Genomic DNA, 24402 nt, shown 5'->3' with positions numbered 1-24402 from the left:
GGATTCAAACCTTTAAGATGATCCGTTGAGATGCAACAATCTGTAAAAACCTCTCTCAAATTCAAATAAAACATTACAATTTAAACCTACAGAAAATAATAATAAAAAAGTTAAAGGTCCAATATGTAATATGTTTACTGTAATAAATCCAAAAATGACCCCAATGCGTCATCAGATATTAGGGAAACATGCTAAGCTGATATACTATCTTTTCTGACAACAATGCTAATGCCAGTATTTTCTCCTTTTGAAATTTTCGTTCCGTGACGGAATTTCTGTTTGTGTTTTGGCCTGTTTGTTGGTATCAACTGCCCAGTTTGACAGCCAGGCCGGGTTGCCAGATATACCTGTAAAAACGTAAACCCAGTGCGCTACAGCTGGAACGTTAGCACAGCCACGAAAGCAGGAAACAAACGAACAGGATCAATGGCAATAGATTCTACCCGACATTAAAAAACGGCATGTTTCTAACGTGACCAGAGACGTAACAAACCCCGGGTAAATCTTGGAGATGTATTTAAAAGATGGAGACAGCTTAGAGCCCAAAAGGACGCCGAGTTGGCTAATTTCCTCCTGAACAGGTAAGCATTAGCTACAGGATAATTTATCACGGCTACAAGGGACGGGCACTTTATGTAATTTAAACATTTGTGTACTCACATTGAATTATAAAGCTAGAGTACCCAAGTTGGTTACTCGCAAAAACAATTGAGACACAGCCAGTAAAGTGATGGCTAACGCCACCATGCTAACCCTGCTAACCCTGCTAACTGATAATGTTACCAGAGGACCAGGTAAGCGGGCCACAGCTGTTTACAACTTGTTAACATTAGCCTGTTCAGCAGCTGTAGCCGACAACAGTGAGTTATTTTAAGCCAAGAGAGGGGGGCTGTAAAATTGTGAAGAGAGGACCGTGAGTTTGCAATGTGTTTAGCGATTGTTGCCGTAATTCTAAGCCAATAAAGTGTGTTCAGTTGGGTGGAGAGAACGGCAAGGTAATGTTAGTGTTATTTTTAGTGGTTCTCACCGTAATTCTAAGCCGAGGAAGTGTGTCTATCAGTTGGGTAAAGAGCTCCGCGTGAGCACGGGCTTTTATGACAATATAGCCAGCATCTAACGTTAGCTACGCCGCTGTGCTGTGGAGTAATGTCTGGCTATGTGAGACAAACGTCTAGCAACATTGTTGGATGCTTCGGTCTCAGCCTGGCAACCTCCGTGAACTTCGAGTCTGGGGAGGAGGGGGCGGGGGAGACGACTCTCTCCAGTATTTTGAATTTGTACTGCAGCAACTATTTTAAACACTGTCAGTATTACATATTGCACCATGAACAATGACGCTCCTCTATGTCAGGCAGGATTTTCCTCAAACAGGTTTATTTTTTTAATGTTTAGAACAAAGAAGGCTACTTGCTAGTGGCTACAAATGAAGAATTTATTTCACCCTAAATATTTTGGGGCTGAATGGGCTGAACTTGCAGCTTGGGGGCCCCCTAGTGGCTGCGGGGGCCCTGTGCATCCGCATAGTCCGCCTTTAGGAAGAAACGGCTCTGCACCTGTGACACAGCCAATAAACGAGAGACACACCCACCAGACGGGAAAAAACATATTTCAAAGCCCCGTTGCACACTGTCTCACACCGTTCCAAGGGAACATGTTGTATAGCCATTTAGACTTGTGTGTGTGTGTGTGTGTGTGTGTGTGTGTGTGTGTGTGTGTGTGTGTGTGTGTGTGTGTGTGTGTGGATGTTGTTGATCACTACATCCCCTGCGCGCCTGTGTGCATGTGTGCTAATTATCACAATCACAGAGGTTAAAAAGAGGGAATCACAGGTGGGCGCGGCAAGGGAATTAGGATCTGGGAAGCCACACAGTTTTTCAACCTTAGCTGGGTGTGAGTCATGTTTTAGATCTAGTCAGCTCTGTTTTTTAATATTTCAGTCGGCACAGTCAGTTTTTTGTAGGGTTAAATGCATTCATAAATAAAGTGTTAAACTCAAGAGGAAGGGTGTCCAACTCACATTCGTTTCAGTAAAATAAAAAATGTGTTGCGTTTTTGTCGGGGCTGCCCCAGGTTGGAAAAGGAGCACACAATAGAGAGGCGAAGTCCCTCCCCTTCCCGTGGACCACCATGGGACCTTATTTCGGAAAAAAATATGTATGACCGTGAACGAGGAGAGAGAAGTTATTTGATCCCGTTGGAATTGAGCCATGAATAACACATATGGGGCCCTATTTTAGCGATCTAAGCGCACGGCTGAAGCGCCTGGTGCAGGTGCGTTTAGGGCGTGTTCGAATTCACTTTTGCTAGTTTAATGGCTGAAAAAAGGGTCCGTGCGCCAGACGCATGGTTCAAAATGGTTATACTTAGTGTCTTCATTAATCATAGGTGTTTTTGGGCGTAATATGCAATAAACCAATCAGAGGGTCATCTCCCATTCAATTTAAAAGCCAGGCGCGTTTGGACCTTGGAGCATTGCTATTATGATGGAGAATTTGCTAAGCAGGAAGGAGCAATTGAGACACAGCCAGTAAAGTGATCCCAACTGGTCCTGGCTAACGCCGCCATGCTAACCATGCTAACTGCTAACGTTACCGGAGGACCAGGCAAGCGGGCCACGGCTGTTTACAACGTGTAGCATGTTCAGCGGCCGTAGACGGCAAGGTTGTTGTGTTTTTAGCGGTTCCTACCGTAATTCTAAGCCTATTGACGGGAAAAGAAAAGACTAAAGTACAAGTACCTTTAATTTGTACTTGGTGCAGTACTTGAGTAGATGTACTTAGTTACATCACTCCAGTGGATGGCGTTGAGGATGATTTTATATTTTTTTCTCTCAGACCATGACCTTCCTTCTGTTTATACTCCACCTGCTCTTCAGAGGAATTTTCCACCATAAACTGACCCTCGCTAACTGCACGACACGTCAGAGCTAAAAATAGACAAAGCTGAAAAAAGACTGAAATTAAAAAAGGATCCACAGCGGCAGCGACTGGAACCGTCTGAAAACTGGCAACTTTTTACTTTAATGTGACATTAGAATGATGTCCCTTTCTATTTTTACTGCAGATGATTTCATTTTCAGCATTTATATGTCGTCTCTGTTTTAGTGCATTTTATAACTCCCTGTCCGTATATGGTCGTTAGTATGACACAGGTACTGTATGAGGAAATTATAAAAAACAGAGAGAGAAAAAAATTAAGGAAACGCAGAATATAAAGGCTTTGTGGGAGGAAGTCCATAGCTGCTTCTGGGTACTCTTATTTATACGCCTTTCTGAAGAGAGGGAAACAGAAAGAAATGTTGATATTAAAGCTGTATTCATTGATTTCAGCCACTTAGGGGCAGACAATGGAAAACACAGATACACCGAACATATTATCTTCTTATAAAGTTGGCAAACGTGTCAGCAATCAAATGACTACTACACATCAACCAGACACAGAACTGACATTATGATCTGACCGATATTCTCTCTCCCAGCTCCTGAGGGAAATATATTTCTCTTTCGGGCCCCCCAGGAAACACGTGTTGGTTCCTTGGGAGTGTTTTAATGCAAACCACAATCTTTTCCCTAAACTTAAAGTGCCCATATTATGAAAAAAATCTTAGTGTCATTCAGACATTTTAGTGTCAGAATGTTCTGGGCCCAGTTTTTCAAAAAAATTTATCTGGATCAAATTGATGCAGATTTGGAAATCCCATGTTTTGCTCTTCAGGATCACCTGATCCACCTTACTTTAATGGCAGTTTTTTAAAGGAACATTGGATTGGATCACTGTGATTAGGGATGCACCGATGCATCGGCTGAACATCGGTAACGGGCGATATTTGCCTCGTTAACTGCCATCGGCCATCGGGGAATAAAAATGACATTCGCCGATGATTATATGTGTCATGAACGCTGTGCTCAGGAGAAACTTTTTTTCCCTCTTTTTATTTGGGCGGGGGGAGAGACCGAGACGGAAGAGGGCACCCGCGCACTCTCCTCAGTAACTTAGATTAAACAAAGAAGATGGCGGTCGTGTGGCAATATTTTACAGTTTCAGAGAAAGATCAGCGTTTTGCAGTTTGCAATACGTGTTCCATTGAAATTTCAAGAGGGGGGGCTGTTATTAAGTCATTTAACACAACAAATCTCATTGGACATTTGAGAAGCAGGCACGAGGCGGTGTACGGCGATTACCTGTAAAAATCTCAAAAGAAAAAACATCGGCATCGGCCATCGGCCAAGTTGTTATGTTAAACATCGGTATCGGCCCAGAATTTCCCAATCGGTGCATCCCTAACTGTGATCCAGATACCAAATTTGAGGATTACCAAATCCTGTTTACCAGAGCCTTACATGGAACCAACAGTGTAGCCTACTGGCTTAGCAAAGAACAACAGGTAGGCAAAATACTGGTGGCCACAAATAGCCATTGTTTGTTTTAATTTTAAGAAACAAAACACTGTAATAAACAGAAACATTTTACATTCCTTATTTTGTTATAATGTTAAATAGCAAAACAAAAACAATACTATCCAATAGTCCATATCTCATTAGATGTGACATGCTTCATATATGCTTCAAATATGAAGAAATGTATATACAGTTGTGTTCAGAATAATAGCAGTGTTTAAAAAAGTGAATAATGCTCAAAATCCTTAGAATAGCTTTTAATTCCATAATATCATTGCATTGGGAACACTGCACATTCAATTCCAAATCAAAACATGACCAACATTGATCAAGTTTGTGTTATACCTTTACAGAAAGTGAAGAAAAAGGAATATTAGGCTGTTAGCAGTATTTGCATTTTTCTTTACAAACTCAAACATTTACTGTATAAACTGAAAAATGTCTCATGGGTTGGCTTTACTTTGAATCACTGCACTAATATTTAGTTGCATAACCATTATTTCTGAGAACTGCATTGCATGGAGTCGACCAACTTCTGGCACCTGTGAACAGGTATTCCAGCCCAGGACGATTGAACTACATTCCACAATTCCTCTGCATTACTGGGTTTGGCCTCAGAAACGGCATTTTTGATGTCACCCCACAAGTTTTCTATGGGATTGAGGTCTGGGGGTTGGGCTGGCCACTCCATAACATCAATCTGGTTCATCTGGAACCAAGACTTTGCTCGCTTACTGGTGTGTTTTGGGTCATTGTCTTGTTGAAAGACCCATTTCAAAGGCATTTCCTCTTCAGCATAAGGCAACATGACCTCTTCAAGTATTTTGATGTATTGAAACTGATCCATGATCCCTGGTATGTGATAAATAGGCCCAACACCACAGTATGAGAAACATCCCCATAACATGATTTTTGCAACACCATGCTTTACTGTCTTCACAGTGTACTGTGGCTTGAATTCAGTGCATGGGGGTCGTTGGACAAACTGTCTGCGGCCCCTAGACCCAAAAAGAACAATTTTGCTCTCATCAGTCCACAGAATGTTGCCCCATTTCTCCTTTGGCCAGTCAATGTGTCCTTTGGCAAATTTCAACCTGTTCAGTACATGTCTTTTTTTCAGCAATGGGACTTTGCGGGGCCTTCTAGCTGATAGCTTTGCATCACATAGCCTTCTTCTGATCCTAACAGTACTCACAGGTAACTTTAAGTCTTCTGATCATTGGTTGAGCCTTTGCCATTTTGGCTATTCTTCGATCCATTCGAATGGTATTTGACCATTTTTTCCCACGTCGTTCAGGCTTTGGATGCCATTTCAAGGCATTTGAAATCATTTTGGCTGAGCAGACTATAATTTTCTGCACTTTATATGTTTTCCCCTCTCCAATCAACTTTTTAATCAAAGTCCACTGTTCCTCAGAGCAATGTCTGGAACGACCCATTTTGCTGAGTATTTCAGTGTGAAATGCACTATAACCAGCATGCACAGCATTTGCTTCCCTCCTTCCTTAAATATGGGCCATAACTGACACCTGTTTCTTCACAGAATCAATCACCTCACTAATTGAACACAACACTGCTATTATTTTGAACATGCCCCTTTCAATTACAGATTAAATTACACAGAATGAGCAGCATGCATGTCATGACTGTTGGGTCTGTTGGTTTTCTATGACTCTACAACACTTACTAGTAAATTATTTGCCATGTAGAAATTCTACTAAAGAAAACTTCTACTAAAAGAATTGATTTATGAGGTTAGTGATGTTGGACTGCTATTATTTTGAACACAACTGTATCATCAGTAAACCTTTATTTTATAATAATTCACAAAACAAACGCTCTGATTTTATTTAAATCTCTTTTGCTTTTGAAAAACCCATTTCCAAGATTTGATCTAATCCGTGATCCTAAATCCCACTGGATTACTTTTGAAAAACTGGGCCCTGGAGATATGTGGCTTGTGAAAAATGGGTCCACTATTTACTTTGGTGACTGTGGGGCGAAAGAATCGCTCAGGACCTGCTGCTAGTCTCCTAAAGAGGTGTGGCAGTGGACAAACCCACGGGACACACAGACAGAAAACTACTCTGAGTCAGGGCGTCTTGGTTCTAAACCATCTCTGTTGATATCTCCCCGCTCCTCGCTTGAACCAGAGATTGTTCTGGCCCTCCTTCATGAAGGCTGTCTCAAAGCTCTGCCCTGAGGAGGGAAGACTGAGGATGGAGGAGGGATCTCTGAGGAGCTATGAGCGAGGAAACACGAGAGCAGCCTTCCTGGAAGCTGTGCAGCTGAAAGCTGTTGCGAACTCAGCCCGTACAGCTGACGAATTCACGTGACGCTTCAGAGAAAAGGACGTCAGAAAAACAGACCAATCTGGCAACACTGACTTGTTGCCTTGTTTTCTGCAGCCTGCCGATTTAAACGGACGCAGCGTTACCCGCCAAAGTCAATTTTTACCCGCATTTTGCGGGAACTGGTCGGAATTGGGTTTATCCAACCCAATTCCGTGTATGTATCCATGTATTATGCCACATAATACATACAAGATTGTACTTGTATAGGATATGTGTAGTTGTGGACTCGCCAGATGAGTGTGTTCGGCTCATTTTCTATAACCAGTGTGTAGCATGAAAGCACAGTGGGTGGAATTAGCAAGCTAGCTAATTAACTATCCATCAAGCTACCAAACAAGCTAAGTGACTTTATAACTGCTAACATAGCGGACTCGTAGAAAACTACATACTTTTTTGTCATGACTAATTTAGTAATGACTCAATATCATCTGTATTAGAGAAAATAATCACTTCATCCGATGTTTAAAGTGACTGAAACAGCCTTGCCAGCCTACTTACTGCCGCAATTTGATCTCTCCCACGAGTCCCACCCATAGACTGTATATAGAATGGACCAACAGACCCCGTGTCTCTGGACGAAGACCAGTGAAGGATATTAGAAGCACTTTTCCGGTGATGGCTGAGCGTTACTGAGCAGCCTCCAACTGAGCTTGAAGACGTAGATGTGACGTGAGCAACCTGTCTGAAAGTTGGAAGTCTTCTGGTAGCTGTGCCAAGAGAAATCTCAATCATTCCCAATCTAGCAGAGACGGAGAGCGTAGGTATATGTAAGGAGATAACATAGACACAGGCTAATTACTGATCACTAAAATGATAGTTAACATTAGTAATTCAACTTAAACAGCTAATGGAAGTCCAAACTGCCTGAGAGCTTCTCCTGTACTATACGGTAATTCCTCTACTATGAGACAGTAAGTCTCGTGGTTATGACCCAATCGTTAGCCTATTTTTATAAAAACGTCTGCTACGGAGCCATAACGTGAGGTACAAGGTAATGGAGCCTTTTATACATTGTCGTGTTTCTTTAGAAATAAACAACAGACAAATAGAGTCTTTAAACTCTTCAGATGTAAAGTTATTCGCTGTCAAAGTGACGTCAAAATGAATGGCAGTCAATGGGATGCTAACGGGGGGTGAGTGCTTGTTAGCATCAAAATGGCACCATAGGAGGTACGCGTTGTGAGGAGAAGCTTACCCCCTTGGTCCCACCTGTGTACGTTAACGTAGAGGGAGAAAATCAAGCAGTGGACCAAACCACTGTAAGGCAAGGGAAGGGGGTTCCAAAATGTTTCTAAACTTCTAAAACGCATGTTTTGCCCCGTTTGCGTTTGTATTGTTTTACTACTTACGCAATCATTTGAAGTATATATTACTTACAATACACAGCGTGGTTTTAATGATATTTTTAGGGGGGGGGGGGACAACCCTCAGATAGGGTGGGCCTATGGGTTTATCTAGTCTTGCATTGGCAGACCTAAGGATAGTCTACACATCACTGGCATGTTCAATTTCAAAACGGTGTGCAGACACACACAGTTTTGCTACGGTTTCCAGGTTGAACGACATGTTTCCTCAGAACGATGTGCAATGAGAGTTGAGATTTTCTCTCGTTTGGTGGGTGTATCAGAGGTATTAATCATCTTCGTTGTGTGTGTGTGTGTGTGTGTGTGTGTGTGTGTGTGTGTGTGTGTTTTTATATTGTTCTGTGAAGCACTTTGGGCTGCATGCCTGCATGAAAGGTGCTATAAAAATAAAGTTGAGTTAATGTGTGTTTGTGTATTTTACTGTGTGTGTGTGTGTGTGTGTGTGTGTGTGTTACAATCTGTGGGGAGGGGGGTAGTGTGCATGTGTGTGTGTGTGTGTGTGTGTGTGTGTGTAACAGTCCAAGTGTGTGCGTGTGTGTGTGTGTGTAACAGTCCAAGTGTGTGTGTGTGTGTGTGTGTTACAGTCCGTGGGTGTGCGTTTGTGTGTTAGTCCATGGGGGGGTGTGCGTGTGTGCATGCGTGCACGTGTGTGTGCATGTGTGTGTGTGTGTAACAGTCCGTGGGTGTATATTTGTATGTGTGTCTGTGTGTGTACGTGTGTGTTACAGTCCGTGGGTGTGTGTGTGTGTGTGTGTGTGTGTGTGCATGCGTGTGTGCGTAACAGTCAGTGGGTGTGTATTTGTATGTGTCTTTATGCGTGTGTGCATGCATGTGTGTGTGTGTGTGTGTGTGTGTGTGTGTGTGTGTGTGTGTGTGTGTGTGTGTGTGTGTGTGTCCCGGTTGTCCAACAGAGCAGCTCTTACGGTTGTAAACGACCCCTCATGGCAACAGCGGACTGTGTGATTGGTCAGCTGGCTAATTGACTGTTAATTGGTTCTTCATCATCAGCAGCAACACTGGAGAGACAATTAAAGTCCACGTGAGCGGCTGGAGTGTGTGTGTGAGTGTGTGTATTTCAGTAATATATTCAGGCCTTTGTTTGTCAAAAGGCTTTCGAGGCAACAAGTAGAACAACACGCGCAGAGCTGAGAGATTTATTTTTAGACGTTCGTCTGACAGAAGCTATAAAACACGCACTATTTTTTATTCATTTTAGTTTAATTAACTATGTCGCAAAGCTCCCCTCCAGACATGTTTCAGGAAAATAAAAATGTATCTGCATTAAAAAGTGTCTCACGTGTTTATTCCACAAAAAAAGTTCAAGTAACTAGTAAAAAATGATCTTAAAATTACATTCTTTATTGAAAAATAGGAAACAAAGTCCTGCAGAAAAAAAGTCCCCTAAAATGAATCAAATTAGTCATTTGTAAAACGTCTTTTTCTTAGTCTTTTTTTTCTTACTTCCTTTCATTTTTCAATCATTTTATTTTATATTTCCATTCATGCACAGGTTACACAACCAAAAAAGGTACTTTACTACTAATTAGAAACTTGACTCAGACAACGGCTGACCATTCATACTGGCAAGTGTCTGAACTTTGACCCATTTCACTTTATTTTACCTTTTTTATTTTACCAGCAAGTTTTTTGAGATTCTTCATGTTTATTTTCTTTTTTTAAGCACAGTATACACACTGCTCACGATGTCAAAACTATCCCATGGATAAATGCACAAACTATTAGAATGATAAGGAGCATGAAGGACATTTTTTAAAAGACCAGTAAGCTGTTATAATTGAGAGAGAACTTAAGAGAACTGAGATCTGACCTGTCACTGTCTGAACCGGAGACTCCTCACGGGGCGCCACCGTTACTGCCACGATCTTCCTGTCCAGAGCGGAGCAGGAGGAGCCCATCGTCAGCAGGAGCCAGAGGAGGAGAAGGACGCTCTGTGTCTTCGTGGGGTTTTCACACGTCGGAGAGACATCTCCCTCCTGCGTCCGTCCACATGCTGCTCCGCGCAGCTCCGTCTCTCGGAGTGCTGCTGTCTCTCTCGGCAGACTCACGAGTGTTCAGAGGTCTCTTGCCCTTTTAAGCTGAAGGGTCAGTGTGTGTGTGTGTGTGTGTGTGTGTGTGTGTGTGTGTGTGTGTGTGTGCGCAAGGGTGTAGGTCAGGGACGTGCACAGACATATGGAGGGGCTATTGCTCTAATCTGGAAAAACAAAGGCAACATCCCACACCTACCCCCCCTTTGTGACTCTCTATAGCTCAAGCCCTTTGGTTCCCTACTTCAGATGTACATCTTTAAATAATGACTCACAAATAGGTGTTGTTGCTTTTTGTTTTAAGGCTCAGTTTTTAGACTCAAACAGGAGGAAACGGTGCATTTGTTGGGAATATGTTCAGCAGCGTATTAATACGTTTTCAATACCAGACGTTGGATTGACAGTTTTTTTGGCTTTGGTCTTTCAATGGGATTTATTGACGCTCTTAAATATATAGATAGTTAACAAGCCGTATCTTTTCAACATGGTTTCATACTCAGAGTAATAACAGTGAGCTGCAAACATTTCTGCTTCTGAAGTTTTTATTCATTTTTTTATGTTTAGAAATCAAACATTCTGGAGTTCGTGGCTGCCCACCGCTCCGAAACAGTGAGGGAATGGGTTCCCCCCCCATAGAGACTAAATCTAATTTAACAAAACACAGAGATGACTCAAAGAACGACAGCACCAAAACACGAAGAAGACATAACACGCAAGCAAGAAAATAATGTCTTTTTGTCTCAAAACTAAAACTATTTTAAAGGGTTTAAGTGGTGTGCAGTATTTTATATCAACCTGTTGAATCATCTGGTCTGATTATTCTGGACCATTTAACAAGAGCTGGAAAAAAAGAAGATCTGTAAAAATCCTAAATATGACTTATTTCAGTTCTTGGAATGACCTGAAATGACATTTCTGAATAAAATCAAACTTTTTTTGGTTCTTAAACTGTCTGACCGCCTCGAGCATTTCTGTTGCTGCCTCAGTGTTTGGATCCGTTGATCGTCGGCGTTTTGTAGCTACGCAGTTGTTCCAGGAAGCCGGGGTTGGGGGACGAGGCGCCCCGAGCTGATTTGACCAATGAGAGGGCGGCGTCGAACGTCTGCCCTTCGCATGACATCAGGTAGCCAATGACCACGGCTGGTGCCCGGGACACGCCGGCGTTACAGTGGACCAACACCACGCCTTTCTGGAGGAGACACAGAAGCAAACGTTGATATTAATGGATCGATCAGTTGATTTCAGCCACGTGGGGGCAGAAAAATGGGAAACACAGATGTTTTATGGTCTCAATCGCTATCCTCCAAAGAAAAACTTGGGACAAAACTTAAAGCTAAAGAAGTCCAACTACAGTCATTAGATCTGAGAAAAGTCTTTTAGGGCGTTTTCACACATACCTCATTTGGTCCGGACTTTCGGACTTTTTTGTTTGATCCGAACCAAAATTAGAGGTGTGAAACCTCCCCCGGACCACGTTCCGGATCAAAAGACCAAATTTTGGTCCGATAAAAAGAGGTGGTCTCGGTCCGGACCAAACTGAACCATGGTCCGGTTCGTTTATAGTGTGAAAGCATTTTTTGGATGGTTCGGACTTTCGGGCCAAATATAAGAAGCTCTGGCAGATTCTCCTTGTGTTACAAGACCGGGGAATAGCTCCATTAAGGAATAGCTCGGTGCTTAGTGTGTAGGCTACATGAGAGCTGAGAATACATCAGCAGTTTATTTGTTAAGTGGTAGTAAATGTACAGTGTAGGTTTCCGTTTGTCTCTGAATAAATGATCCTGAAAGAAAATTCCCGTGTCTCGCTTCTCAACATCACAACAAAACAAAAAGAGCTGCGGCAGTAGGGGAGAGCAGCAGTCAGTAGGGGAGAGCAGCAGTCAGTAGGGGAGAGCAGCAGTCAGTAGGGGAGAGCAGCAGTCAGTAGGAGAGAGCAGCAGTCAGTAGGGGAGAGCAGCAGTCAGTAGGGGAGAGCAGCAGTCAGTAGGGGAGAGCAGCAGTCAGTAGGAGAGCAGCAGTCAGTAGGGGAGAGCAGCAGTCAGTAGGAGAGAGCAGCAGTCAGTAGGGGAGAGCAGCAGTCAGTAGGGGAGAGCAGCAGTCAGTAGGAGAGAGCAGCAGTCAGTAGGAGAGAGCAGCAGTCAGTAGGGGAGAGCAGCAGTCAGTAGGGGAGAGCAGCAGTCAGTAGGAGAGAGCAGCAGTCAGTAGGAGAGAGCAGCAGTCAGTAGGAGAGAGCAGCAGTCAGTAGGAGAGAGCAGCAGTCAGCTGAAAAAACTCCGACACAGAGAGAAGATACGAGAGGACGGGGAAGCCTGTCTACAAACCAATCAATTATAAGTATCTGGAGACGCAGCTCACGTATGTGATGACGGCAGGACGTAGTTTTGTCACGTTTAGATCTTTAGTGCGCTTGCATAACTGCAGTGTGAAACCAAAACTTACCGGATCAAATGTATACAATGGAACAAAAACATGAACCATGGTCCGGACCTTGGTTCGGACTTTCATGTGTGAAAACACCCTTAATTTCATTCATTCAGCTTAGGTGCTGCACCTAAACCTTATAATGGCGGGAAAACATTGGTAAAGGATCTGAATGATAGAAATAAAATGGATAGAAAGGCCCCGTGGTCATTTGATTGGTAGACAACAAAATGGCAATTGTTGTTAGTTGTCATAGTGACAACATGCGTCTGCATCGCTGGGAGGAGAACTGCTGACGCTCGGGAGATGTTCTCAGAGTTGCAGGGAGTGAAGAGGAACAGTTAGATCGAGCAGCAGTGGGTCAGCGGACCACTAACGTTAGAGCCAGCGGCAGTGGGTCAGCAGACCGCTAACGTTAGTCCCAGCGGCAGTGGGTCAGCGGCAGTGGGTCAGCAGACCGCTAACGTTAGTCCCAGCGGCAGTGGGTCAGCGGCAGTGGGTCAGCGGACCGCTAACGTTAGACCCAGCGGCAGCGGGTCAGCAGACCGCTAAGTTAGAGCCAGCAGCAGTGGGTCAGCAGACCGCTAAGTTAGTCCCAGCGGCAGTGGGTCAGCGGACCGCTAACGTTAGACCCAGCGGCAGCGGGTCAGCAGACCGCTAAGTTAGTCCCAGCGGCAGTGGGTCAGCGGACCGCTAACGTTAGACCCAGCGGCAGCGGGTCAGCAGACCGCTAAGTTAGAGCCAGCAGCAGTGGGTCAGCAGACCGCTAAGTTAGAGCCAGCAGCAGTGGGTCAGCAGACCGCTAAGTTAGTCCCAGCGGCAGTGGGTCAGCGGCAGTGGGTCAGCGGCAGTGGGTCAGCGGACCGCTAACGTTAGACCCAGTGGATATGACACATGCCTTTGGTGTGGGAGACCTGGGTTCGAATCCCACTGTGATACATCAACCAATGTGTCCCTGAGCAAGACATTTAACCCCTAGTTGCTCCAGAGGCGGGTGACTTCTGACATACGGTATATAGCCATTGTAAGTCGTTTTGGATAAAAGCATCAGCTAAATGACATGTAATGTAAAAGAGGTTTTATTTTTATGGACTGAAAGGAAAGGAAATTTAGGTCTGATGGATATATGGCACTTTTTATTTCATCATATGTTTGTTCATAACAGGCTGTGTATTTTTGCCTCTTTGGGCCCTATTTTGCACGGCGGAGCAAAGCCCAACGCAAGTGTCTCTGCTATTTTAAGACCGTCCAGCGCCCACGCTGTTTAAACAGCAAATGCACCTGCGCCCATCTGTGCTGGTCTTACAGGGAGGTGTGTTCAGGTGCATTCTGGGCGTATTGCTATCTTGAGGCAGCGGGAAGTGATCGCGCCATTGACCAACAAAAACCTGGTCTAAAGTCGATAACGCAGCATTTCATTGTTATTTTAATAGCAAATTAGTAAAATGCTCCTAGGCTCGTGCACAGTGTGTGCACACTATGCTTGTTACACACACAGGGACGCACAGCAGCACACACACATGCAGAAGATTACAAATAAAAATATTACGGTGTAAATCCTCCATCATAATAGCAATGCTCCAAGGTCCAAACACGCCTGGCTTTTTAAGGGAATGGGAGGACACTCTGATTGGTTTATTGCATGTGACGCCCAAAACACACCTCTGATTAATCAAGTACAACCCTTTTGAACCATGCGCCCGGCGCACGGACCTTTTTTTCCGCTGTCAAACTAGCAAAAGTGGATTTGGACACACCCTAAACGCACCTGCGCCAGACGCTTCACGCTGTGTGCTTGGATCATTAAAATAGGGCCCTTTGAGTTAAAAAATGTTGACTAAACTGATTCCTTTAGTTGTATAATTAGTATTATTAGTATATAGTATATATTTGTTGGTATCGAACTCTTCGGACCTCTGCGGGGGTGGAGGGTTGACTTACTGGACCTCTTGCAGTTTAAGTCGGATACCCCTGGTTTAGACATCATGGCTGATAATCTAAATCCTTATGGAGAAAATCACTGGGATGTCTTGTCTTCCGCAACCACGCTGTTGAGTATACTTCTTCCACCACGGGACTGGAGCAGTGAGAGGAAACATGACGCTGAGCAGCAGTGGCGCTCCCTGAACACTAGATGGCTCTACAGACCGACAGAGAGCTGGGCGAGCTGCAGCTCAACACCATAGCGCGCTCCGTCACTAATGTGCTCTTTAGTTAATAGATGACTGGTTTTGTTCGTGGCCCATTAGCGTCTCCATTACAGCCGCTCTTTCCCTTCTCATGGAAGCTTTACACCACAGCTGTGTGTGTCCCAGTTATCAGGCCGAGCGTGACGCTCACTGCAGCCAGAACCAAACTGGTTTCTACCCCAAAAAAAAACAAGAGCTTTACTCAAAATGTCTCAGAGACAAGACTGTTCCCAGATTCAAGTTGGGCTAAGTTTGTTTTATTTCTTTAGGGAAACAAAAAAAAAAAAAAAAAAAAACTGACCCAAACCTGTGAATTTTGATGAGAATGTGTGTACAAACCTGAACATTCAGCTGAAACCAGACCAGAATATTGTGTTAAAATCTGGATTTAAATAACTCAAAAATTAGGACCAAAACACAACGTGGATAGAAATGGATAGAAAGTTGAAAATGTGAGTACAAACAGGTACAGATTGGTTAGGATCTGGCCCAAAAATCCCAGTACAGAACAGAAAAATGCAGTGTAAAATTCAACTTGAATATTCGGGTATAGTAGCCAAAAAATACTTTGGTGGTGCACCTTTTCCTGAACTTCCAAAGTCCAAAGTTTTTGGCTTCAAAGAACCCCAAACTTCAGAAAAATACCCACAAATGTGAGCAAGGCATGACTCAAAACCTTTAGTAAAAAAGCTCAGAATTTGGGCACCTGGGTAGCTCACCTGGTAGAAGGTGCCCATATACGCAGCGGCCGCGGGTTCGACTCCAACCTGCGGCCCTTTGCTGCATGTCATTACCCCCTCTCTCTCTCCCCTTTCATGTATTCAGCGGTCCTTTAAATAAAGGCCTAAAATGCCCAAAAACGAATGTTGGAAAAAATTAAAAATAAAAAGCTCAGAATTGATTGAATATTCAAGTAAAATTTCAGGCCCTTTTCTCGCAAAAACCTGAGCTGTAAGTTGTGTCCTAGTGCTGCAAACTGTCGTACAAAAGCCCCAAAAACACATGTAGCGTGTCGACCACTGCAGTCACGATGCTGTCGTTGTCATGACAGCTCCAATATGTGAGATGCCAGATGGCCTGCTGGGTAATCTGACCCTGCATTTCAAAGTAAAAGTATCAGTTTGATTATCAGGGCTGGAGTTACCACATCCACACACAGAAACCTATCATAATGAACACACACACACACACACACACACACACACACACACACACACACACACACACACACACACACAGTAATCATACACCCCTAATGACTGCCTAATGACTCGCTGCGTCGGTGTGTGTGTGTGTGTGTTTGTGACTCTGTGTGTGTGTTTGTGTGTGTGTGTGTGTGTGTGTGTGTGTGTGTGTGTGTTTGCGTTTGTGTGTTTATGTCTGTGTGTGTGTGTGTGTGTGTTTGCGTTTGTGTGTTTATGTCTGTGTGTGTGTGTGTGTGTGTGTGTGTGTGTGTGTGTGTGTGTGTGTGTGTGTGTGTGCGTGCGTCTGTGTGTGCATGTGTGTGTGCGTGTCTGTGTGTGTGTATGTGTGTGTGCGCGTGTGTGTGTGCATGTGTGTGTGCATGTGTGTGTGCGTGTGTGTGTGCATGTGTGTGTCTGTGTGTGTGTCTGTGTGTGCGTGCGTGTGCGTGCGTGCGTGCGTGCGTGTGTGTGTGTGTATGTGTGTGTGTGTGTGTGTGTGTCTGTGTGTGCATGAGTGTGTGTGTGTGTGTGTGTGTATGTGTATGTGTGTGTGTATGTGTGTGTGTGTGTGTGTGTGTGTCTGTGTGTGTCTGTGTGTGCGTGCGTGCATGAGTGTGTGCGCGTGTGTGTGTGTGTGTGTGTGTGTGTGTGTGTGTGGTGTCATGTTAAGTTGAGCCACAGGCCTCGCCGCTAAAAGCTTGTATGACACTGAGATCTGATCTGTGTGCGCTTTAATAAAACATGAACAAAACTAAACATCTATTATTCAACAACAGGAGAGAGGAGAGAAATGTTTCACGTGTCAACCCTCATTTTAAGCCTCTTACATCCGTCTCCTTCCCATAATCCTTTGGCTTTATGAATGGGTTGTTTCCTGTTGTTGGACTTGATTCGGTCCCTTCGGTTTCACCTCTCACCTCCCTTTTTACCTTCCAGTTTCTATAAAAATGTCTTCTTATACGTGTTAGCAAGTTTTTTTCAGAGTCGCAAAAATGTAGAAGGACTCTGTTGAAGATGTAACCTACATCGAAACGTTAGTCACTGTTATGCACCTTATTTAATATTTTAATAATTTTCTCTTTATATTGACCTGTCCTGCCCTGGTGGCACCGGATTGTTGTGGTTTGCAGAAGCGCAGAGAATTTTCTTTTTTCTGCCAAAAATGTAATTTCCCCTTGCGGGATCAGTTTTTTAGTTTTTCTGGATCAAAATTTAAAATTAAAACTTTTTTTTTTTCAACATTTTGGTCGTCACTGTTCCCGACGTTTTTGTCACTTTTTCCCGATGTTTTTTTCCGTGCTTTTGTTGAATTTTTCTGACATTTTTGTGACTTTTTTTTCAACATTCTATTTTGATTTTTTTTTTTTTCAAATGCTGTAAAATTCAATAAAATACCCAAATTCAATCAAAGTAGTGAACTGATCATTCATTTTACTTGTGAAGAGCGTTGTAGGGAACCATCCACGTTACTTTTTTGACAATTTCGTTGAAAAAAAACTAACAAATTTCTGATATAGAAACTTTTGAAAATGGGTCTGTAAATAGTGATGGTCCACGGTGAAGTGAAAGGTGTGACTGATCAGCGAAGAGATGGGAATATATTGAGAAACGGAGACAGGGTTAGAGATTTTTCTGCAGAGTGAGACATCGCTTGCTGTGTTTGCAGACAGGAAGTTTTGAAGAGTAAGTCTGGATAAACGGAAGTACATCGCTTTGTCCCTTCACAACAAGTACAAACTCAGAGCTAGAAATCATCGGGAGGTTGCCGATTTAATCCCCAGACCGGCAGGATAAAATCTGGGTGGGGAAAGTGTCCCTCCCTCATTACCACCACTGAGGTGCCCTTGAGCAAGGCCCTTAACCCCAACCGCTGCAGTGGAGCTGCTCAGTGGCCAGCAGATCAGACTGTGGTTGTACTGGGCAGCTTCCAGGTACGAATGTGGAACTGTGTGAATGTGATCAGGGCGTCGTTGCAAATGAGAAGTTGTTCTCAATCGGCTTACCTGGATAAATAAAAAGGACTTTCGGTATTTATGATCAGTAGTAAAGAGAGTGATGTGTGAGTTACCTCACTGCGAGCCTGCTGGATGAAGTCACAGCAGTCCTGGATGTGAAGCAGCACGTCAGCGTCGGGATGATCCAGGATACTGACGGTCTTATAGATGAACAGGTCGGGGAACGCGTTCTCCACCCCGAAGGCCACGTTCAGGATGTGAGACACCTGAGGAGGAGGAAGAGGAGCAGACTTTATCTCGATTAACCCAGCAGTGAAAGGTGAGGTACGGCCATACAATCACATTTTCACTTCCTTTGTTTGCTTTTTGACATCGCCACATCATGTCTGAGACGTCTGCATTCGGGCTGCACGATGTGAAGGGAATATGCGATAAGTAGGGCTGGGTACCGGATTCAATACTTTTTAGGCACTGACCGAATTGCATCAAAAGTATCGAGTATCGAAAAATGCCTCGTCTTTACTTACCCAATTGCAATACCTAAAGGAGTAAATCTCATCAGCGTCAGTCGAGGGCGTAACTTTGGGTTCAACACTGGGGGGGGGGGGGGTTGAGATCTTCAACTATTTAGGGAGGTCCCAAGACATTTATTGAGAAAAGCGACAAAAACATTGGAAAAAAATTGTAGAAAAAAAAAAAAAAACTCAAAAAAAAGAGACAAAAACGTCAAGAAAATAGCCCAAAATTTTTTTTAATTTTAAATCAGGAAAAGCCCAAAATGGATTATTGGGAGGTGTAAATAACGCAGCACGCTTCTACCAAGATCTAATGTTTGTGATTGGCTGTCTAAACGTTACACGTCGTTTCAGAAGGAAAAGAATCTCACCTTGTGTTTTTTCAGAGTGCCAAAGTCATGTGCAGCATCTTGAGAACCTACACACACACACACACACACACACACACACACACACACACACACACACAGTTAGTTGGCTGTCCAGGGTCACAGGGTCATTTATGTTCCACCTGTGAGCCCTGATGGGTCAGCACCCCCGCCCGTCCTCCCCCACGCCTGGGCTCATCTTACCCTCTGCTCTGAGCTGGGGCAGCTAAACGTGACTTCCAGAAAGTTTACAGGTCTTGATCAAAATATTTCCCCCATCCAACGTTTCATACAAAACCAGTTTTTTCCACTCAAATTGAATCAAACATGACTGAAAGTGGACTTTTTTGGAAGTCCATTTCTGTTGGTTGTCACAGGATTTGGGGTTATGGTTTACTGTGTTTATTCATCCTTAAGGCTACATTTACATAGCTACGTTTTGGTTTTTAAGAAGAGTTTTGAGCCAAAAGCAATCTCCGTGAACACAAGTGTTTTTACCTCCAGTAGAAGAACTAATCTCCGTTTAAACTAACACGCCCAAACCAAAAGATCTCACCAACATTCTCGTATACTGGGCATTAACAGGAGGCAGCATGTATACTCCGACTGTTACAGGTAGTTGCCATGGTAACGTTAGTAGCTTAGTCTCAAGGATCGTGTCCATATAGGCATTGTTTTCATGGATGGGATCGGCCCGCTTCCCAGCACTGCATGCTAGTGGGCTCGCCACCAGTCTCCGCCCTCCTACAAGCGTGATGGCTGCAGCTGATTGGACGAACACACCACGTGGGACTGACTGCTCACGGATTTCAAAACAGACCATGATGGCGGCTCGTTCACAATACAATCTCGTATTTAAACGAAAATAGTAAGGCTAAAGGCTATTTTCATAGTCGATTAATCTGTCGATTATTTTCTCGATTAATCGATTAGTTGTTTGATTTATAAAAATGTCAAAACATGGTGAAAAATGTGGATCAGAGTTTCCCAAAAAGCCTAAGATGACGTCCTCAAATGTCTTGTTTTGTCCAAAACTCAAAGATATTCAGTTTACTGTCTCAGAGGAGAGAAGAAACTAGAAGATATTCACATTTAACAAGCTGGCATCAGAGAAATCTTATTTTTTTTAATAAAAAAATGACTCAAACGATTAATCGATTATCAAAATAGTTGGCGATTAATTTAATAGTTGACAACTAATCGATTCATCGTTGCACCTCTAGAAAATAGTTCACCAAAGCTTGTTTCTGAAAACATTTTAAGAGAGAAATAGGCCGTGCAGTTGCTGAATCTGTCATTTTAGATCGACAAAGGTCAGTTTAAAAGATTTTCGTCAACTTTTGAGAGGCGGCGAGCCGAGCCGGCCGCTCCTCATTTGCATAAAGTTGGATGGATTCAACTTTATGCAAATGAGGAGCGGGCGACTCAACGCCCCGCTTGTTCAAAGGGTTCGTTTGATGATATACGAAAACTTACGCACACTAGTTTGTATGATATCTTACGAATTTAAGCAACCGCCCACGTGACGGTCGGCCACATGACAGTTAAGTTTAGCGGTTTGGACAGTTTAATTTAACAGACAAACGGTGACTGGGAGCCGATTACAGAGCACTGCGAGCAGTCGGCCCTTTCAGCGGCTGTGGCAGTTAAGTTGGGGTCATCCCTATGTTCCCCGGGTTAGGGTTAGGACAGCCCGTAGGCCTACATAGGCCTATTTGCCATGGAATTTGGCAGTAATGGTGGAAAAAGTAACAGACCGGGGAACATAGGACCCTTTTTTGAAAAAGGGTCCTATGTTCCCCAGTCTCATACAAAGAGGGGAACATAGGACCCGGGGAACATAGACACGCTCCCGTTAAGTTTAGCCGACAAAACGAACGTCTCCGGTTTAGGGGCTCTGAAATGCCAGAGCAGTGTGAATACGAGGTTTTTAAACCAAAACGTAGCAATGTAAACGTAGCCTGAGTCATTACGTGGGGCGTTCACTTACCCAGCAGCAGGTAGGGCTTGACGATGCCGACCTGCAGGTCCCAGGAAGTGTCGGGGACGTATCCCAGGATCTTCTCCGGGGTGACGGGGTCTTCCACCACAGTGATCGTAGAACCCTTCCAGGTCTCGATGATGCGTCGGCCGCTCAGTGACGTCACGCGGGTGCACTGCTTCCTCAGCCGCGTCCGAGAGAAACTCTGGATCTCTGCAGTCAGGGACTGCATGACTGCACCGGACTGGAGTGAACCTGAAAGATGAATGAACCAGTAGTTGGACGATATTTAGTTTAGATACACTGTAAGAAAACAATCCGTAGAAAAACAGATAATGTCCTGGCAGAAAACTACCAGTACCGTTTCCGTTAAGTTGATGGACATTTCTGTTAATCCATAAAAAACGGAAAATTCGGTAGATTTACAGTATATCCTCTGTGCCTTTAACAAACATTTCTGTTAATCCAAAAATGTAAATACGGAAAAACACCAGTGAAAAATCACAGTATACACAACAGTATAACACAGTATATTAGCCCGTATTTCTACCAACATTTCTAACAGTGAATACATACGTTAAGCCTCTTTCACACATAGTTCTCGTAACTTAAGTGCACCGCTAGTGATTTTCACTATTCACGCACGCGCTACATTCAGGAACATTTCCGTCTTGCGCCGTTTCATACGTGCCATGGCAATGCCAGAATAAGGGGATCATCCAGCAGATGGCGGTAATGCAACACTTATGGACATCGATCACAGTAGAAGAAGCGAATGGGGTAAATCAGGAAGATGTCTAATTATTTAGGAACATGGCGGGCAATGAGCAAGGGGGTAAGCCTCTCCTCGGAACGCGTGGCTCCTATGGCGCCATTTTGATGCTACCAAGCCATCACCTCCCGTTAGCATCCCATTGACTGCCATTCATTTTGGCGTCACTTTGCTAGCGAATAACTTTACATCTGAAGAGTTTAAAGACTATTTGTCCATTGTTTATTTCTAAAGAAACACGACAATGTATAAAAGGCTCCATTACCTTGTACCTCACGTTATGGCTCCGTAGCAGACGTTTTTATAAAAATAGGCTAACGATTGGGTCATAACCACGAGACTTACTGTCTCATAGTAGAGGAATTACTGTATAGTACAGGAGAAGCTCTCAGGCAGTTTGGACTTCCATTAGCTGTTGAAGTTTAATTACTAATGTTAACTATCATTTTAGTGATCAATAATTAGCCTGTGTCTATGTTATCTCCTTACATATACCTACGCTCTCCGTCTCTGCTAGATTGGGAATGATTGAGATTTCTCTTGGCACAGCTACCAGAAGACTTCCAACTTTCAGACAGGTTGCTCACGTCACATCTACGTCGTCTCTCTCATTTGGAGGCTGCTCAGTAACGCTCAGCCATCACCGGAAAAGTGCTTCTAATATCCTTCACTGGTCTCCGTCCAGAGCAACGGGATCTGGTGGTCCATTTTATATAGGTCTATGGCGATGAGATGTCCTTGTAAAGACACGATGCAAGTCCCTACACGATGAGAATCCTCTACACAATGTGAGTCCCCTACACGACGTGAGTCCCTACAAGATGTGAGTCATGCATGTGCAGAACGGACGCCATATTTGACAGCTAGCTATGGCAACACCACTTAGACAAAGTGCGAAAACTAAATACTTTCATCCAGGAAATCCATGTTTGTTCCTCGGGAGTGTTTTAAATCCAAACCACAACCTTTTTTTCTAAACTTAAAGGGTAACTACTGTTTTTTTCAACCTATTTTCCTGTGTCTTTGTGTCTAAGTGACTGATGGGAACAACAATCTTTGACATTGGTCCAGTATTAAGAGAGATCACTGCAGTCGGCAGCGGCAAAACAAGCTACAATGTAAGTTAATAGGACAATTGTCCAGCTTGTATTTACCTTCACAAAAGTGGTCATTTTGCCACTGACAGACTCAGATTAATATTGTAAGTGTCTGACAACATTATGGAAAGGATCAATCTAAAAAGAAAAATGCATATTGAGTTTCAAACATCAGCATGTTAGCATTTATTTTGTCCACCCTAATGTCTATCAGTGCTCGAATGTAACTAACTACATTTACTCCAGTACTGTATTTAAGTACAAACGTTGAGGTACTTGTACTTTACTCGAGGGGATTCCATACGGCATAGTATCGTGATATTTTGCACGTCATCACTTTAGCATTTTGGTAATAAAATTGAAGTGAGATGAACAAAGATATTTATCTTTGTACATGTTGACAAAGTTTTCCTTTGGGGACATAATTTAAAGTTGGAAAAGGTAATAACTTGCAATATAACGCAGAATATCGCAAATAGTAGCCTATCGTATGGTGGAGCCTCTGCTGATTCCCACACCTAAAGTCTCTACATGAAGACATAAAGTATATACTATATGTGTAAAATTCTGTATGGGATAAAAACCTGTTTCTTCAGATGTTCAGCGTTGGTCCGGCTCGGTTCAGAATGGCTCTGGTTCAGCTGATAGTAGTTAAAAACACTCTTCTTCCCTCATCATCATCAGTCTGTTCCAGAGATAAACACTTTGGTTCAGTGAGACGTCTAATCGGGTCCAGACGGGTCCGACTAAACCTGGTCCACCTTAGACCAGGTCCGGAACTAATCCAGTCTAACTATCTGTAGTCCCGTCTGCCCCAACTGAGTCAAACTGAGAACTGGACCAACTCTGCTGGAGGTGAGACTGAACTGCTGCTGTGTAACATGAACCTTGCTGTCTGTCTGTCTGTCTGTCTCTCTGTGAGTCTGTCTGTCTGACACCAAAGTCAATTCAATTAAAAATGTATTTCATATTTATATGAAAAATATACCACACCACATGTTCTGTTGTCAGTTTCTCTGATCTCATTTTGAGAGAAAGAATAGCTCAAAAACCCGGCAAACCAACCTATAAAGAATACATGAAACCTATTTTTAACATGATGACATTAGAAAATAATAATAACATCAGGCTAGAAAGAGTTAAAATATGAACGGCATATCTGTGGAGGATGTTGGTTGGTGTGTAGTCCACAAGAGGGAGCCCCATCCCTGCTTTAATGAGCTGCTAAAAGACCTGACTAAAAACTGAAGCTGATAAAACAGCATTCATTTTACAAACCTATTTATCCATTTGTAATATGGTATATGTATATGTGTTGCACTTATCAAAACCAACCAAGACAGACAGACAGACAGACAGACAGACAGACAGACAGACAGACAGATAGATAGATAGATAGATAGATAGATAGATAGATAGATAGATAGATAGATAGATAGATAGATAGACAGACAGGTAGAGAGATAGACAGACAGGTAGATAGATAGATAGATAGACAGACAAACAGACAGGTAGGTAGATAGACAGACAGGTAGAAAGACAGATAGATAGACAGACAGACAGACAGACAGATAGAGAGTTTTTTGCAAAATGCTAATTTAAAAATATGTCATCATTAACTCATAAAATAATTATACTATAATAACGAATTAATTAAGGGATGGATTCTAAACATTTGAAATGTAGCATTTAAATGTTTTTCAGTTGCCAGACCATTCTACCTCTTTATAGACTTTTTCTACCAAACGTGTGGTTTTTGT

The 24402-nt window shown here is 43.2% G+C and overlaps 2 protein-coding genes across 2 annotated transcripts in view; both read right to left on the bottom strand.

The window, feature by feature from the left end:
* The window catches only part of pde1a (phosphodiesterase 1A, calmodulin-dependent), a 60437-nt gene extending 50289 nt beyond the window's left edge, over window positions 1-10148 (bottom strand). The window contains exon 1 of the mRNA XM_036004489.1: window positions 9944-10148. Coding sequence (XP_035860382.1) covers window positions 9944-10031 — 88 coding nt within the window. The 5' untranslated portion in view covers window positions 10032-10148. The remainder of the gene's footprint in view (window positions 1-9943) is intronic.
* A 536-nt stretch (window positions 10149-10684) lies between these two features.
* Window positions 10685-23301, bottom strand: dusp19a (dual specificity phosphatase 19a). Its single transcript, XM_031294937.1, has 5 exons — window positions 23227-23301; window positions 20783-21028; window positions 18796-18842; window positions 18023-18175; window positions 10685-11349 (listed from the first exon to the last, which is right to left on the bottom strand). Exons 2-5 carry the CDS (start codon window positions 21003-21005, stop codon window positions 11143-11145), a joined length of 630 nt encoding a protein of 209 aa, XP_031150797.1. The 5' UTR covers window positions 21006-21028; window positions 23227-23301; the 3' UTR covers window positions 10685-11142.
* Window positions 23302-24402: the final 1101 nt, after the last annotated feature.

The sequence above is a fragment of the Sander lucioperca genome, chromosome 8, assembly GCF_008315115.2.
Source record: "Sander lucioperca isolate FBNREF2018 chromosome 8, SLUC_FBN_1.2, whole genome shotgun sequence".
NCBI lineage: Eukaryota > Metazoa > Chordata > Actinopteri > Perciformes > Percidae > Sander > Sander lucioperca.
This window is presented reverse-complemented; position numbering and strand designations above follow the sequence as displayed.